This window comes from Nanorana parkeri, unplaced genomic scaffold (assembly GCF_000935625.1).
Source record: "Nanorana parkeri isolate BGI_ZX_2015 unplaced genomic scaffold, ASM93562v1 scaffold1564, whole genome shotgun sequence".
NCBI lineage: Eukaryota > Metazoa > Chordata > Amphibia > Anura > Dicroglossidae > Nanorana > Nanorana parkeri.
Genome location: NW_017307832.1, coordinates 149,570 through 162,268, shown reverse-complemented (window position 1 = coordinate 162,268; position 12,699 = coordinate 149,570). Strand labels below are relative to the sequence as shown.

Here is a 12,699-nt window from a genome sequence, read left to right as displayed (position 1 = left end):
CCCCAATTTTATGTCAGCACTTACCTTAAATTATGTCTCTTAATCCGATCTTCTTTCCTGTTGTTTTCATCTGTCCCTCCAACGCTGCTGCGGGTCTCCGATCCAGCGCTGACTCCTCTGTGCTTGCTGGCACTTCCTGTCCCACAATGTCTGCATGCGGGTGCACGCCGTCCATAGACTTACCTTGTGTCTCTCCTTGTGTCCCGGTCCGAAAATCTGAACTGCGAATGCGCCCGCCCCAACATCCTTTGCGGCCACCCGGGATTTTTCAGATTTTTGGTTGGGAGCGCGCGGTGAAGACACAGGTAAGCTTTAACCTGTTTGAAATTTTTTTTTGTTTTTGTTTTTTAAAGTTTTTGCATATATCTACTGCATGCTAGCAGTAGGTATATGCAAAAACACCTGAGGGTTTAATAACCCTTTAACTTTGAGCATCACCTGTAGCACATAGTGTAGAGGTGTGGTGATATTTTCTGAAAGCAGAGGTCCTGTAGAATAAAAAAAATGCTTGTTGCAGTTTTTTAAGTTCCACAGAATTTGCCCAAATGTTTATCAAATGGAAATTTTTAGGAAAAAAATAAATGTAAAATAATTTCAGTGCACACAAGCAGAATTTAATACCCAATTTATGGTGTAATATAAAAGATGGGGTTGTTGCACTAAATAGATACCAAATATGTCACGCCTTAAAATTGCACGGCTGTGAAATGACAAAAAACTACAGTACTCAAAACTGCCCATAGGAAACGCTCTAAAACCCTTTACTGCTCATCAATTTAGAGTTAACAGTGAGTGACGGTGTTAAAATTATTGCTCTCACTCTGACATTTTCCACAATGTGTAATGTGTGGCACAGTTAGTTGTTTTCGAACGTGGGCTTTGCATTTGTATGTACATGGGGGTGGAGGGCTTTAAAAAAAAAAGAAGAAAATTGTGCTTTCTTTTTATTTTTAATATGTCACTTACATTTTTTTTAAACAAGTCAACTATGTGATTTCACAGAGGAAGTGACAGGTCCTCTATTTGGAGACATCAGGGGTCTGTGTGCACACAACTTAAAACCAATCACAGTGTTCTTGTACAATGTTAATCTGAGGCATGTCTAGATACTGAATAGCTGTTGGTATGGTACTTTGCAAATTATGGCTAAAGTACTCCTATTTTTATCCTAAGATTTCCTGACATAAGAATTTCAAAGTACACACTTAGAGGTTTCTTTATCTTCTTGAGTGCTCTTGGATTCCACACCTGGGATAGTTAGTATGCAAAGAGTTCCCACACCTCTGTAATGTGTACCTCCTATAGGATAGATATTCTTGCCCGTTTTTATCAGTTTGAATGCTCTAGACCAGCCTTTCTTAACCTTTCAAACATGGGAAACCCTTGAAATAACTTTCAGGTCTCAGGAAACCCATCTTCAACTATATTAACAAACAACATCTACAACTGGTACATTAACATGAACAGTAAGTTTAGACATAAGAACAGAAAAAAAGGAATGTGGCATATTTGACACCCAGGGTTGGTCTATACAACAACATCATTTTTGGTAATATTAAAGAAACGAAACCAGCAATAATAATGGCCAAAAAAGAGAGGCAGATGGTGAAAATTGTAGTGTTCCCTTACATTGGTTGTCAGTGGAGAAATGCCCCATTACATTGATGGTCAGTGAGGAAGAGCCCCATTCACTTGTGGTCAGTGGCAGAAGGATCTTCTGGCCATACACCAGTAGAATTTTTTGTACAACATTTTTTTTTTCCAGAGTATGCGTTTGATTTTTTAGTAAATGGTGTCATATTGAGGATCGTTTTTGGCATGCATCTTAGCTCACAAGGAGAATGCATACAGCATGACCCAACATTGTATACAAATATATAACGCTCACTTAGTTGTACTTCACATTTTTGTTCCAGAATACAAAAAATTGTTCTGAGCCACCAGGGAGAACAGGACAGCACACCCCTGGTTAAATTGAAGCACAAAAAGAGAAAAAATTGGGCTTTTAAGGTTTCACTCTAGACATTGAGAACATATAATTTACACATATAACTGTTGAGAATTCATTTTTATTTTGTTAAATAAATACAGATAAACAAGGGCGGGCCAATGTATGAGCCCGTTGGTTGCACATCCACATCAACTTCCTAAACATAATACAATCTAAAATCACCATAGGCATGTAGCCTCCCTGGACCACACGGCCACATTCTAGGCATTAGCATTGTAGTAACCATTTTTAAATATTGATAAAAGTAATTATTGGGTTCATCATATATTTGTCAATAACATGTCAAAAAGTCTTGCGTTTCACTAAACAGCTTCCTCAGGAAGATAGGAGGCTGCCTGTAATATTTAAATATCATGGGTGTAACCACATATGACTATCTTAAGAATTGACAAAAACAATTATATCACATAGTGAACATATAACAAGCATCAAAAAATGCATAACCTTTTTATCAGGGTCTTAGTGGTGAATCAATCCATACCATCTTTATTTAAATTTCCATTAACTTTCTGCGTTTATTGTTAAATATGTCAGACAAGTGTAGAGTGAAGTTCCCCGAGTTACCAAAACCATGCTCAATATAATAGTTATATGAAAAGCAGATTTACCTGTTTCTAAAACTTTTCCAAGGAAAGCAGCAGGTTTGAACATTGCCTACTTTACTTTGATATAGTGTATGGACTAAATAATAATAAGAGATATTAACCTAGGACTTCCTTCTGCAGGTCTGGATGGGAATTTGAAGGCGCCACAATTGTTTACTGCCCCTCCAGAAAGACATCTGAACAGGTAACCTCAGAATTGTGTAAGCTGAGCATTTCCTGTGGTACTTACCATGCTGGCATGGGGATCAAGGCAAGAAGAGAGGTACATCATCGCTTCATGAGAGACGAAATACAGGTAAGAGTGCAGGTCCAATGTAAAATAACATGTTTTACCACTTGATGACCAGGCCATTTTTCAGTATTCAGCGCTGCGGTACTTTGACTGACATTTATTCCGTCATGCAACGCTGTACTGAAATTAATTTTATACCATTTTTTTGAGACCGAGCTTTCTTTTGGTGGTCTTTAATCACCACTGAGGTTTTTATTTTTTAATATATTAAGGAAAAATGATCAAAGATTTAAAAAAAAACAACTCCCCTTCAACAGGTTATGAAATATTTATTACTAGACAATTTTTTGGTAAAATAGAAAAAACAGGGTCACATCGGGTAAATAGTCACCAAACATGTCAAGTCTTAAAATTGCGTGCACCTGCAAAAAATCTACCATACCCAAATTGCCTATGGGTGACAATTTAAAAGCTTTTACCGCTCATCAGTTTTGTGTTATCAGTGATGGATGGCCCTACAATTATTGTTTGCACTCTGGCTTGCGCGGTAATATGTAACGTGCCGCGCAATCGTGGTTTTTGTGCGTAGTAGCCCCCGATGCTTATTTACATTTGTAAATAGGGAGCTTGCCATCCGCTTGTTTATTTATAACGGGTGGATAGCAAGCAGTTAAAGAATTTGCCATACATGAAAGTATATTATAACATTTTTGGGATTAGGAGATTAATTACAGACATTGACTGTTGGCTACAAAATATTTTTCTGTGGAGGTAAAAAAAAAAAAGAATGAAAAAAATATTTTGCAATGCTTATTGCCAAGTAAAAAACTAATGTCTTAACCCGTAGGATATAATAACTATGTAATAAATTATGACCATTATTTTTTTGCCAGTGTGTTGTTGCCACTGTTGCATTTGGTATGGGGATCAATAAGCCGGATATTCGTCAAGTTATCCACTATGGAGCCCCTAAAGAAATGGAATCCTATTATCAGGAGATTGGAAGAGCTGGAAGAGATGGGCTTCCGAGCAGTTGTCATGTTTTATGGGCTCCCACAGACATGAATTTTAACAGGTAAATATATGATCTGTTAAGGCAGTAGTTAGGAGAACATTTTTGGTTGTGTCTAAATCATTAAATAGTTACTCGGATGGTTTGGGTGTCAGGGCTTAATCTCACCTTGGACAGAAGTCTAAGCCCTATGTACAGTCTAAGCCTTGGATAAGGGAAGCACAGACACAGAGATTTATTTAAAGGCTCACACAGGTTGCACTTGCTCTTCAGTTCTGCTGTTACTACTTTAGGCCAGGTCAGGTTCACTTTAACTGCACAGTGGATACATGCTAGAAAGATACTATATTAGTTAAAGCATAAAATGGGAAAAATTTAAAGCTACCCTCGCAGTGGGGCTAACAACCACCTCCCCTCACTTCAAGGGTTACATTTTCTTTTTGTCTACAATACCATTAAAAAATAAGTTTTACTTGCGTTATAATCCCTCGCACCTGCAGACTTCCTGCCTTCCATGTGATTGGTCCCCTGAGGCACTTCTCTTTGTAGCTGTGCTCGGTCAGTTGCAGATACTCTGATATCGCGTAAAATGCAGGACCAGCAGTCCTGCATTGTAAGTGAAGACACTGAGGCCCTGCCCACAGTCTGGTGCATCTGAAAGAAGAGGAGAAAGTCCATGGACCCATCGCACGCCTGATCGCTTGCTCCACAAGAATCGGATGGGTGCTGCGGTACTCAACGGATGGCAACCGTTACATGTGTAGATAGAAACAGGGACACCGGCACTTCAAATGCAGTTCAAATGCATCTATTTATTGACTTAGATGCAGCATATCACACTGGTGCAACATTTCGGGGTCTCGCAGGATCCCCTTCCTCAGGCAAAACATTATCAGTAAATAGACGCATTTGAACTGTTCCTGTTCATTCATAACATGAGAACATAGTGTGCTTACGATAACTACAACTATGAATGAACAGGAGGTGATGTAGATCACTTCCCATTCATTCATAATTGAGGATTTAGTAAACATACTCTGTCCTCAATTATCTACAAACACTCAGTGATCACTGATCGCTAAATGTTTGCACTCACTCTCCTCTATGACACGCTGTCACAGGAGGCTGAGCAACCGGTGCAGGGAGTAGAGCTCAGCCTCCTGTGACAGCGCAGGCTGTCTCCGCCCACACACCACTCTGCCGGACTGTGATAGGAGGCTGAGCGGTGTGGGAGGAGAGACGCCGGCCGCTCACAGCGCTCTCCTTTCGCAGCGCTCGGCCGGCTGTCACACTTTCTCTCTGCGTCCAGCGGAGAGGAAAGAAGTCAGGGATGCGCCGGCAGAAAAATGGCACTTTCGGCATTTAGCCAAAAGTTCCATTTTCGGACGATATATCGGAGCATCCCTACTGGTACTGGGAACGGTTAACCTGGGTTGGCCTATAGTTTTTTAGTTTGCCAGTGTCCAATCCTCCTGTAGGTGACATTATACTATGAAGGTTTAAGATTTCATGTGTCCCTCAATGGATTTTAAGAAAAGTATTTTTTTGGCAAGTACAAAACATCTATTTTTAGTGGTACCATAAACAAAGATCAGCATTTAACCCTTCTCCATAGTTCAGCTTTAAAACTGAGGTTAACATTTCATGAGATTAAAACATTTTTTTTTTTTAAACTAATAAAATAGTCCCTTTCAGGCTACTTACTGTCAATTGGATTGCATGATTATTGCCTTAATTAACAGTAATATTACACACACATAAATTTTTCCTCTATCACAGATACACTTCAGTTTCCAGCGTGCAAGAATTTATATTGCTCCAAACTAGTGAATCGTCCATATTTAAAGAAAAGATGCACCTTTTATGATAAAAGTAACGCTTATGCTGCCTCTCACCCATTTTTGATTTATTGTCAGCACACCCAAAGCTATCTTTTTTCTACAGCATTTTTATAGTTGTTTTGTATGCTCAGTTGGTTCTTTGGTGTCGGCAGCACTGTACTTTACAGTGTAAGGATAGTGTGAATTTCTATGTGCTCTACAATTCTAAGGCTGGGTTCACACCTAGGCGTATCGAATATGCGCGTTTGTCGCGCTTTCGTGCCGCGCATTTTTATTGCGATTCGCGGCAAAAAACGTGTGACAAACGCACGTTTCCGAGGGCTACCTGGCTGTAACCCAATATATATACGCGCGGCAAATATGCCCCAAAGAAGCTCCTGTACTTCTTTGGGCGTAGGGCGTTTTGAAACGCGCTCATACGGCCTGTAATACTCCCAGGTGTGAACCATACCCATAGGAAATAATGGGATTTCGGTTTTTGAGCGTTTTGCAGAGCGTAGGAACGCGCTACAAAACGCCCAGGTGTGAACCAGGCCTAATTCTAACTATGCAGAAAGGATTTCCGAATGTGTCTTACCCTTGAAGATGTTTTGTGTAACGTGTACATCCACTGTTAAGCCACATACACCACCCAGCCCCAACTTAGTTTTTGTCAGAAAAAATACTTTGTATATCGGCCATATTTTTCAAACTTCTTTCTGTGGTTCGACTCATTGACATGCCATTCAGCCTAAGATTATAAAACTTTTTTCTTTAAGATTCTCACATTACTTCTCCAAAATAATTACTATCATATGCCACTCCTAATGTCTTTTTTATTTACAAGAAAAGCCTGACAAAGGTTCTAGTCTTTCCCCTGTCTAACAAAATGATTTGATGCGGTCTCTAACCCCCTTGGATAGATTTTCAACACTTCCCGTCCCTCTGACCTCTGTTAACAGGGCAGGTAAAGAAATCTCTTCAATTTGGTTAATCATCATACAACACCTGTCAGATGGTCTAAATGTCTCATATATCCAAAAACCAAAAAAGGTTTTTATTTATTTGCCTTGCAATTTGACATTATAAGTATTTTGGCTGGTATTGAGGCGGTTCAAAGGCGGCTGTGACCAGTATAAAAACATTTCTGCTATGCTTGGAGTATCTCTTTAATGGTATTTTTTTCTATTAAGGCACATGCTGAGTGAGATCCAAAATAAACATTTTCGGGAATACAAACTGAAAATGTTAGCGAAGATGGAAAAATATCTTCTTTCAAGCAATTGCAGGCGCAGGTATGATCCAATACTGATTTAGAATTTTATTTTATTAATAATGAGTTTAACGGAAGATACTGTATATTCAGGATGGTATCCAGACAACATGCTTTGTGTAAATCTGCATGAAATAAGCTTGTATGCTAATGTTAATTTGATTTGTATTAAAGGAGAACTATGAGGTGAGTGATTTTCACTCATCCTCATAGTTCTAGCCGACCTGTGACAATGAAACTGTCACAGGTCGGCTCAGTAGATCGGGAAGTGAGCGAACACATTCCGGCGCTCGCTCACTTCTCGATCCTGTCACGGCAGAGAGCCATGGGGGGTATAATGCGACACTTCAAAAAAGTAAAACAAAACAAAGTGTTTGAATATGAATGGTGAAGAACAGCTGGGGGAGGAAGGATTTGCTATTTTAGAGGGAACGTCTGGATCTGTTACATGCACTTTTGTAAATGTTACTTTTTGTCTTGAATGTCTCTTGAAAAATCGCAGTGCACTTAAAAATATGTGAGTGTGCATGGGTACATTTTGTAATGACACTTCTGTGCTGCTTACCGTTCCCCTTGCTGGAGGCTCTGACATTTGAAGGCAATCCATATTTTTCAAACTTCTTTCTGTGGTTCGACTCATTGACATGCCATTCAGCCTAAGATTATAAAACTTTTTTCTTTAAGATTCTCACATTACTTCTCCAAAATAATTACTATCATATGCCACTCCTAATGTCTTTTTTATTTACAAGAAAAGCCTGACAAAGGTTCTAGTCTTTCCCCTGTCTAACAAAATGATTTGATGCGGTCTCTAACCCCCTTGGATAGATTTTCAACACTTCCCGTCCCTCTGACCTCTGTTAACAGGGCAGGTAAAGAAATCTCTTCAATTTGGTTAATCATCATACAACACCTGTCAGATGGTCTAAATGTCTCATATATCCAAAAACCAAAAAAGGTTTTTATTTATTTGCCTTGCAATTTGACATTATAAGTATTTTGGCTGGTATTGAGGCGGTTCAAAGGCGGCTGTGACCAGTATAAAAACATTTCTGCTATGCTTGGAGTATCTCTTTAATGGTATTTTTTTCTATTAAGGCACATGCTGAGTGAGATCCAAAATAAACATTTTCGGGAATACAAACTGAAAATGTTAGCGAAGATGGAAAAATATCTTCTTTCAAGCAATTGCAGGCGCAGGTATGATCCAATACTGATTTAGAATTTTATTTTATTAATAATGAGTTTAACGGAAGATACTGTATATTCAGGATGGTATCCAGACAACATGCTTTGTGTAAATCTGCATGAAATAAGCTTGTATGCTAATGTTAATTTGATTTGTATTAAAGGAGAACTATGAGGTGAGTGATTTTCACTCATCCTCATAGTTCTAGCCGACCTGTGACAATGAAACTGTCACAGGTCGGCTCAGTAGATCGGGAAGTGAGCGAACACATTCCGGCGCTCGCTCACTTCTCGATCCTGTCACGGCAGAGAGCCATGGGGGGTATAATGCGACACTTCAAAAAAGTAAAACAAAACAAAGTGTTTGAATATGAATGGTGAAGAACAGCTGGGGGAGGAAGGATTTGCTATTTTAGAGGGAACGTCTGGATCTGTTACATGCACTTTTGTAAATGTTACTTTTTGTCTTGAATGTCTCTTGAAAAATCGCAGTGCACTTAAAAATATGTGAGTGTGCATGGGTACATTTTGTAATGACACTTCTGTGCTGCTTACCGTTCCCCTTGCTGGAGGCTCTGACATTTGAAGGCAAATCCCTGCCTCTACTAAGATGTCTTCACACAGACACAGTGCAGAACAAGGCATGGTAAGTCAGTAATGGGGAACTATCAGCTGCAGAGATACCACAGGCAATGCTTTCGATTAGTCCTTTGCCTAACTTTTATTGAAAGTTCTTCTTTAAAAAAAAAAAAATGATCAAAATAAATAGTAACAGTATTGTCACAATGTGTCTATGAACAAAGCTTAGAACTGTTTGCAGACTTTCTTCATACAGGAACTGCCATCAGCACTGCAGGGACATAGACTCGACGTGGCTGTCAGTTTGACAGCCAGTCCTAATGACTGCACAAAGCAGAGCAGTCACAACCATGGAGGAAGCCCTGGGTGTAAGAAGGACTCAAAGGGGATTCAGGTGAAATTGTATGCTGCACACCTAAACTCTTCACCTGGTTAATAAGATAGTGGATAGTGCATTTTCTATATGCAAAGTGCAAAAGCCATAACAACAAATCATTTATGTGTAGTCACATTAGTAAAATAGGAAATCATATTGGGCATTCTGTATAAGTAACTAGTTTATTAAAGGAGAACTATGGGATAAGTGTTTTCGCACATAGTTCTCCTCAGGGTCAAGGGAGGACATAAACTAGGTTCCTCCCCTGACCCAAAGCTCAATATACCGCGAGCTACAGCATACCGCGAGCGACATTACTGTCGACATCCACCCAGCTGCGTGATTGACAGCTGGCTCTGCCTATCTAGAGGCAGAGCTAGCTGTACCCGCCCCCTTCCATTCCGCCAGTCATCGCTGGAGGGGGAATCCCTGCAGGGAGCCGTGAGTGACGGTCACAGCTCTCTGCAGGGACATGATCGACAAGTGAGCGAGCGACGGTATGTGTTCGCTCACTTCCCAATCTATTGAGCCATCGTGTGACAGTTTCATTGTCGGCTCGAACTATGAGGTTGAGTGAAAGTCACTCACCTCATAGTTCTCCTTTAACAAATACAGTGTCCTGGAATGTATAAGCAACTAGTTTTATTAACTAACCCAGCATCATGGAATGTAAGACAGACTTTTAAATGTTGTAGCATAGATGTGCCCAATTCTAAATGCATTATAGTAATAATTGGAGGCTATAGGAGACTGTTTGTTTTCTGCCCTCTGCATTCTGCAAATATGTGGGAATAACTCCAATTTTAGATTGTGTATGGTAATGTAAAATATGTAATAAAAGCTGTTTTTTTTTCTTTGTTTGCTATGGCAGACTGATAGATAAATAGACAGAATAACAATGTTTCCTAAAGTTTTTCATAAAGTTGACATAGACTTTGAGTGACATCCCTTATATACAGTGCACACCTGCATGCCTTTCTGTAAGAATGACATCACTGTCTGTGAATTAAACAAAGATGAATAATTGTGTCCCCTAAGAACAAATTAATGAAGTTGGTTTTAGCCCATTGTTGTGCTCATTCAATTTAACGTGTAAATTCTTGTTCTTTTTTATTTACTTCACAATGCTCCCTTGTGTAGGATCATCTTGTCTCATTTTGAAGACAAACAACTCCGTAAGGCCTCTTATGGTATCATGGGAACTGAAAAATGTTGTGATAACTGCAAGACCAGGTAAAAGCTCTTCTCTAGAGGATGAGTGACAGGACAATTATATATTTTTTATTTTCAAAAGTAATAGAAACTATAAGTAAGATAAACCTGTTACCACCAAGCTCCCTGTTACTCACTTAATGGGCTATACTTATTAAAAGCAAGTTCTTAACAAAAGTAAAGCCAATCAGATTTAATTCAATTTTTTTTTTTAAACCCCTAATCTGGTCAGTCACTGGGCAATTTCTCTATATGTGCCAGCTGGTTACAGGAGACACCAACCAGCACATGACGGCACAATAGACTTATGTCTGAAAAGAAACAACCTGTAACTAAAATCAGATTCTTCAGTTAGTCGAAGAGCATTTGTGATGATGCTAAGTGTAAGATGCTCAGCCTGTACTGGGGTCCTGAAAGTGTGGTATTATTCTGAGTCCCTGATTTATATTGTGCTGTGACCCCCCCCAACTAAAGTTGTCAATAAAATCTCAGAAGAACGAATATGATTGGTGGTAATCAGGAAACTCGCTTCTTGTTTGGAGCTCAAACTTGCATACTGTGATTTCATTTTTATTGTGACCATTTTTGATACTGTTAACTTTGCAAAATCGCTTCTGAAAACCACACATATGTCAACTTTCTATATACTTGTTTGGAGTTATTGCAACACATTTACAACATGTGTTTTTAGTGAGTACTGCTTACTTTGTACATACTAGGATGATTGGGAAAGTAAACTGCCTCTTAACTTGTTATTTTTTTGCTCTTCGGTAAAAAACAATTGCTGTAAATTATATAAATGTGCCTATTGTTTGGTAGGTCAGTAATTCATTATTTGCAAGGTTTGAATGGCAGATTGGCCATGGCTATGTCTCTATTATTGAAGCCTTTTCCGTGATGTAATCTACACATTTTGACACTGCCATATCAGAGAATCTCTCAGGCAGAATGCCAGATAAATGCTGCTGCTTCCAGGAAACCTGAACTGTGTTAATGCTTTTTGCTTTTGCTATCATTCCTATTGTTATACTTTTCATCACATTTGCAGGTGGTATTAGCTTTCATTCTTTCCTTAGTGTTCTCTTTCTATGTTTTATTTCACTTACAGATTAAGCATTTTCTTTCTTTCTTTCTTTTTTTTTCTATTCAGAGGCAATTTAGCATCTTTTAGGTGATGAGTGCACTTTGCATGCCAGGCAGTAGCATTTACACATTTTTATGTAAAGCAAAACAGGGACTTTGAATAATAGAGCTGCATGAGGTTATCAGGGACGTGTTAAATGTAATTCTTTCTTGTCCATTAAGGGACACAGGAAGTCTTTTACCTTCAGGTTATACTGCCACCTACAGGAGGATTCGTCTGAAGGTTCTCATTCATCCAGGTCATGGTAGACATTTCACCGGTCATCCGACCAGCTTTCTCAATTCAGAATGACTTGTACAAAAATTATCTGAGAATAAATATGGTGAATGTTGCTTTAATCAACATGCTGGTGGGAAAAAAATAGCCACCAGCACAAAGGCCAAGGTGAAAAAAGTCAAACATCTCAGAGGGGCCCTTAAAACTTGCGGCTATCCAGACTGGGCCTCAGGAGGATTTTTAATAAACCTCACATCTGTGTCTGCTTTAAACCCAGCAATACACTGAGGCAACAACTGGTTCACCCAAAAGACCCAACGCCAAAACACAAGATGAACAACATTGTGTATGCAGTCCAGTGCAGTGAGGCGTGCTCAGAATTGTATGTCAATGAAACAAAATAGCAGCTACACCAGCGTATGGCATAGCATAGAAGAGCAAAACCCACTGGTCAGGATTCAGCAGTATACCTACATCTACAGGAAAAAGGTCACTTCTTTGAAGACAGTCAAGTACGCATCCTAGACAGAGAGGAGGACTGGTTTAAAAGAGGTGTGGAAGAGGCCATTTATGTAAAAATGGAGAAGCCAAGCTTGACTAGAGGTGGTGGGGGGGGGTGAGACAATGCAAATGCAGTCAACACCTTACCTCCATGAAGACTCTGATACCATGCTGGTTCTGTTTAACAGATTATGTTGATTGGAACAACATTCACCATATTTATAACCAGAGAATTTTTGTACCAGTCATTCTTAATTGTGAAAGCGGTCGGATGACCAGCAAAATATTTTTCAGAAAAATACAGCAAGTCCAGTTGCCTTGATTTATTTTTTGCAGATACAGGAGGATTAGACACTTGCAAAAAAATACTTCCACCCTTGTGTCCAACAAGGGTGGAAGTATTTTTTTCACCTTGTTAAAAGTCAAGCCTATTTTTTTTTTTCTGTTCGTAGTTTCTCATAATGTTTTTCTTCAATCAAGACTCGCATAGCTGCAATCGAAGAGACTAGCTCTAGCAGCAATCTGGTACA

General features: G+C 39.2%; 1 protein-coding gene across 1 annotated transcript in view; it reads left to right on the top strand.

Annotated features, from left to right (window-relative positions):
- Positions 1 to 12,699, top strand: part of WRN (Werner syndrome RecQ like helicase) — a 127,922-nt gene that overhangs the window by 70,860 nt on the left and 44,363 nt on the right. The window contains exons 20-23 of the mRNA XM_018570636.1: positions 2,737 to 2,911; positions 3,742 to 3,923; positions 6,874 to 6,975; positions 10,237 to 10,329. Coding sequence (XP_018426138.1) covers positions 2,737 to 2,911; positions 3,742 to 3,923; positions 6,874 to 6,975; positions 10,237 to 10,329 — 552 coding nt within the window. The remainder of the gene's footprint in view (positions 1 to 2,736; positions 2,912 to 3,741; positions 3,924 to 6,873; positions 6,976 to 10,236; positions 10,330 to 12,699) is intronic.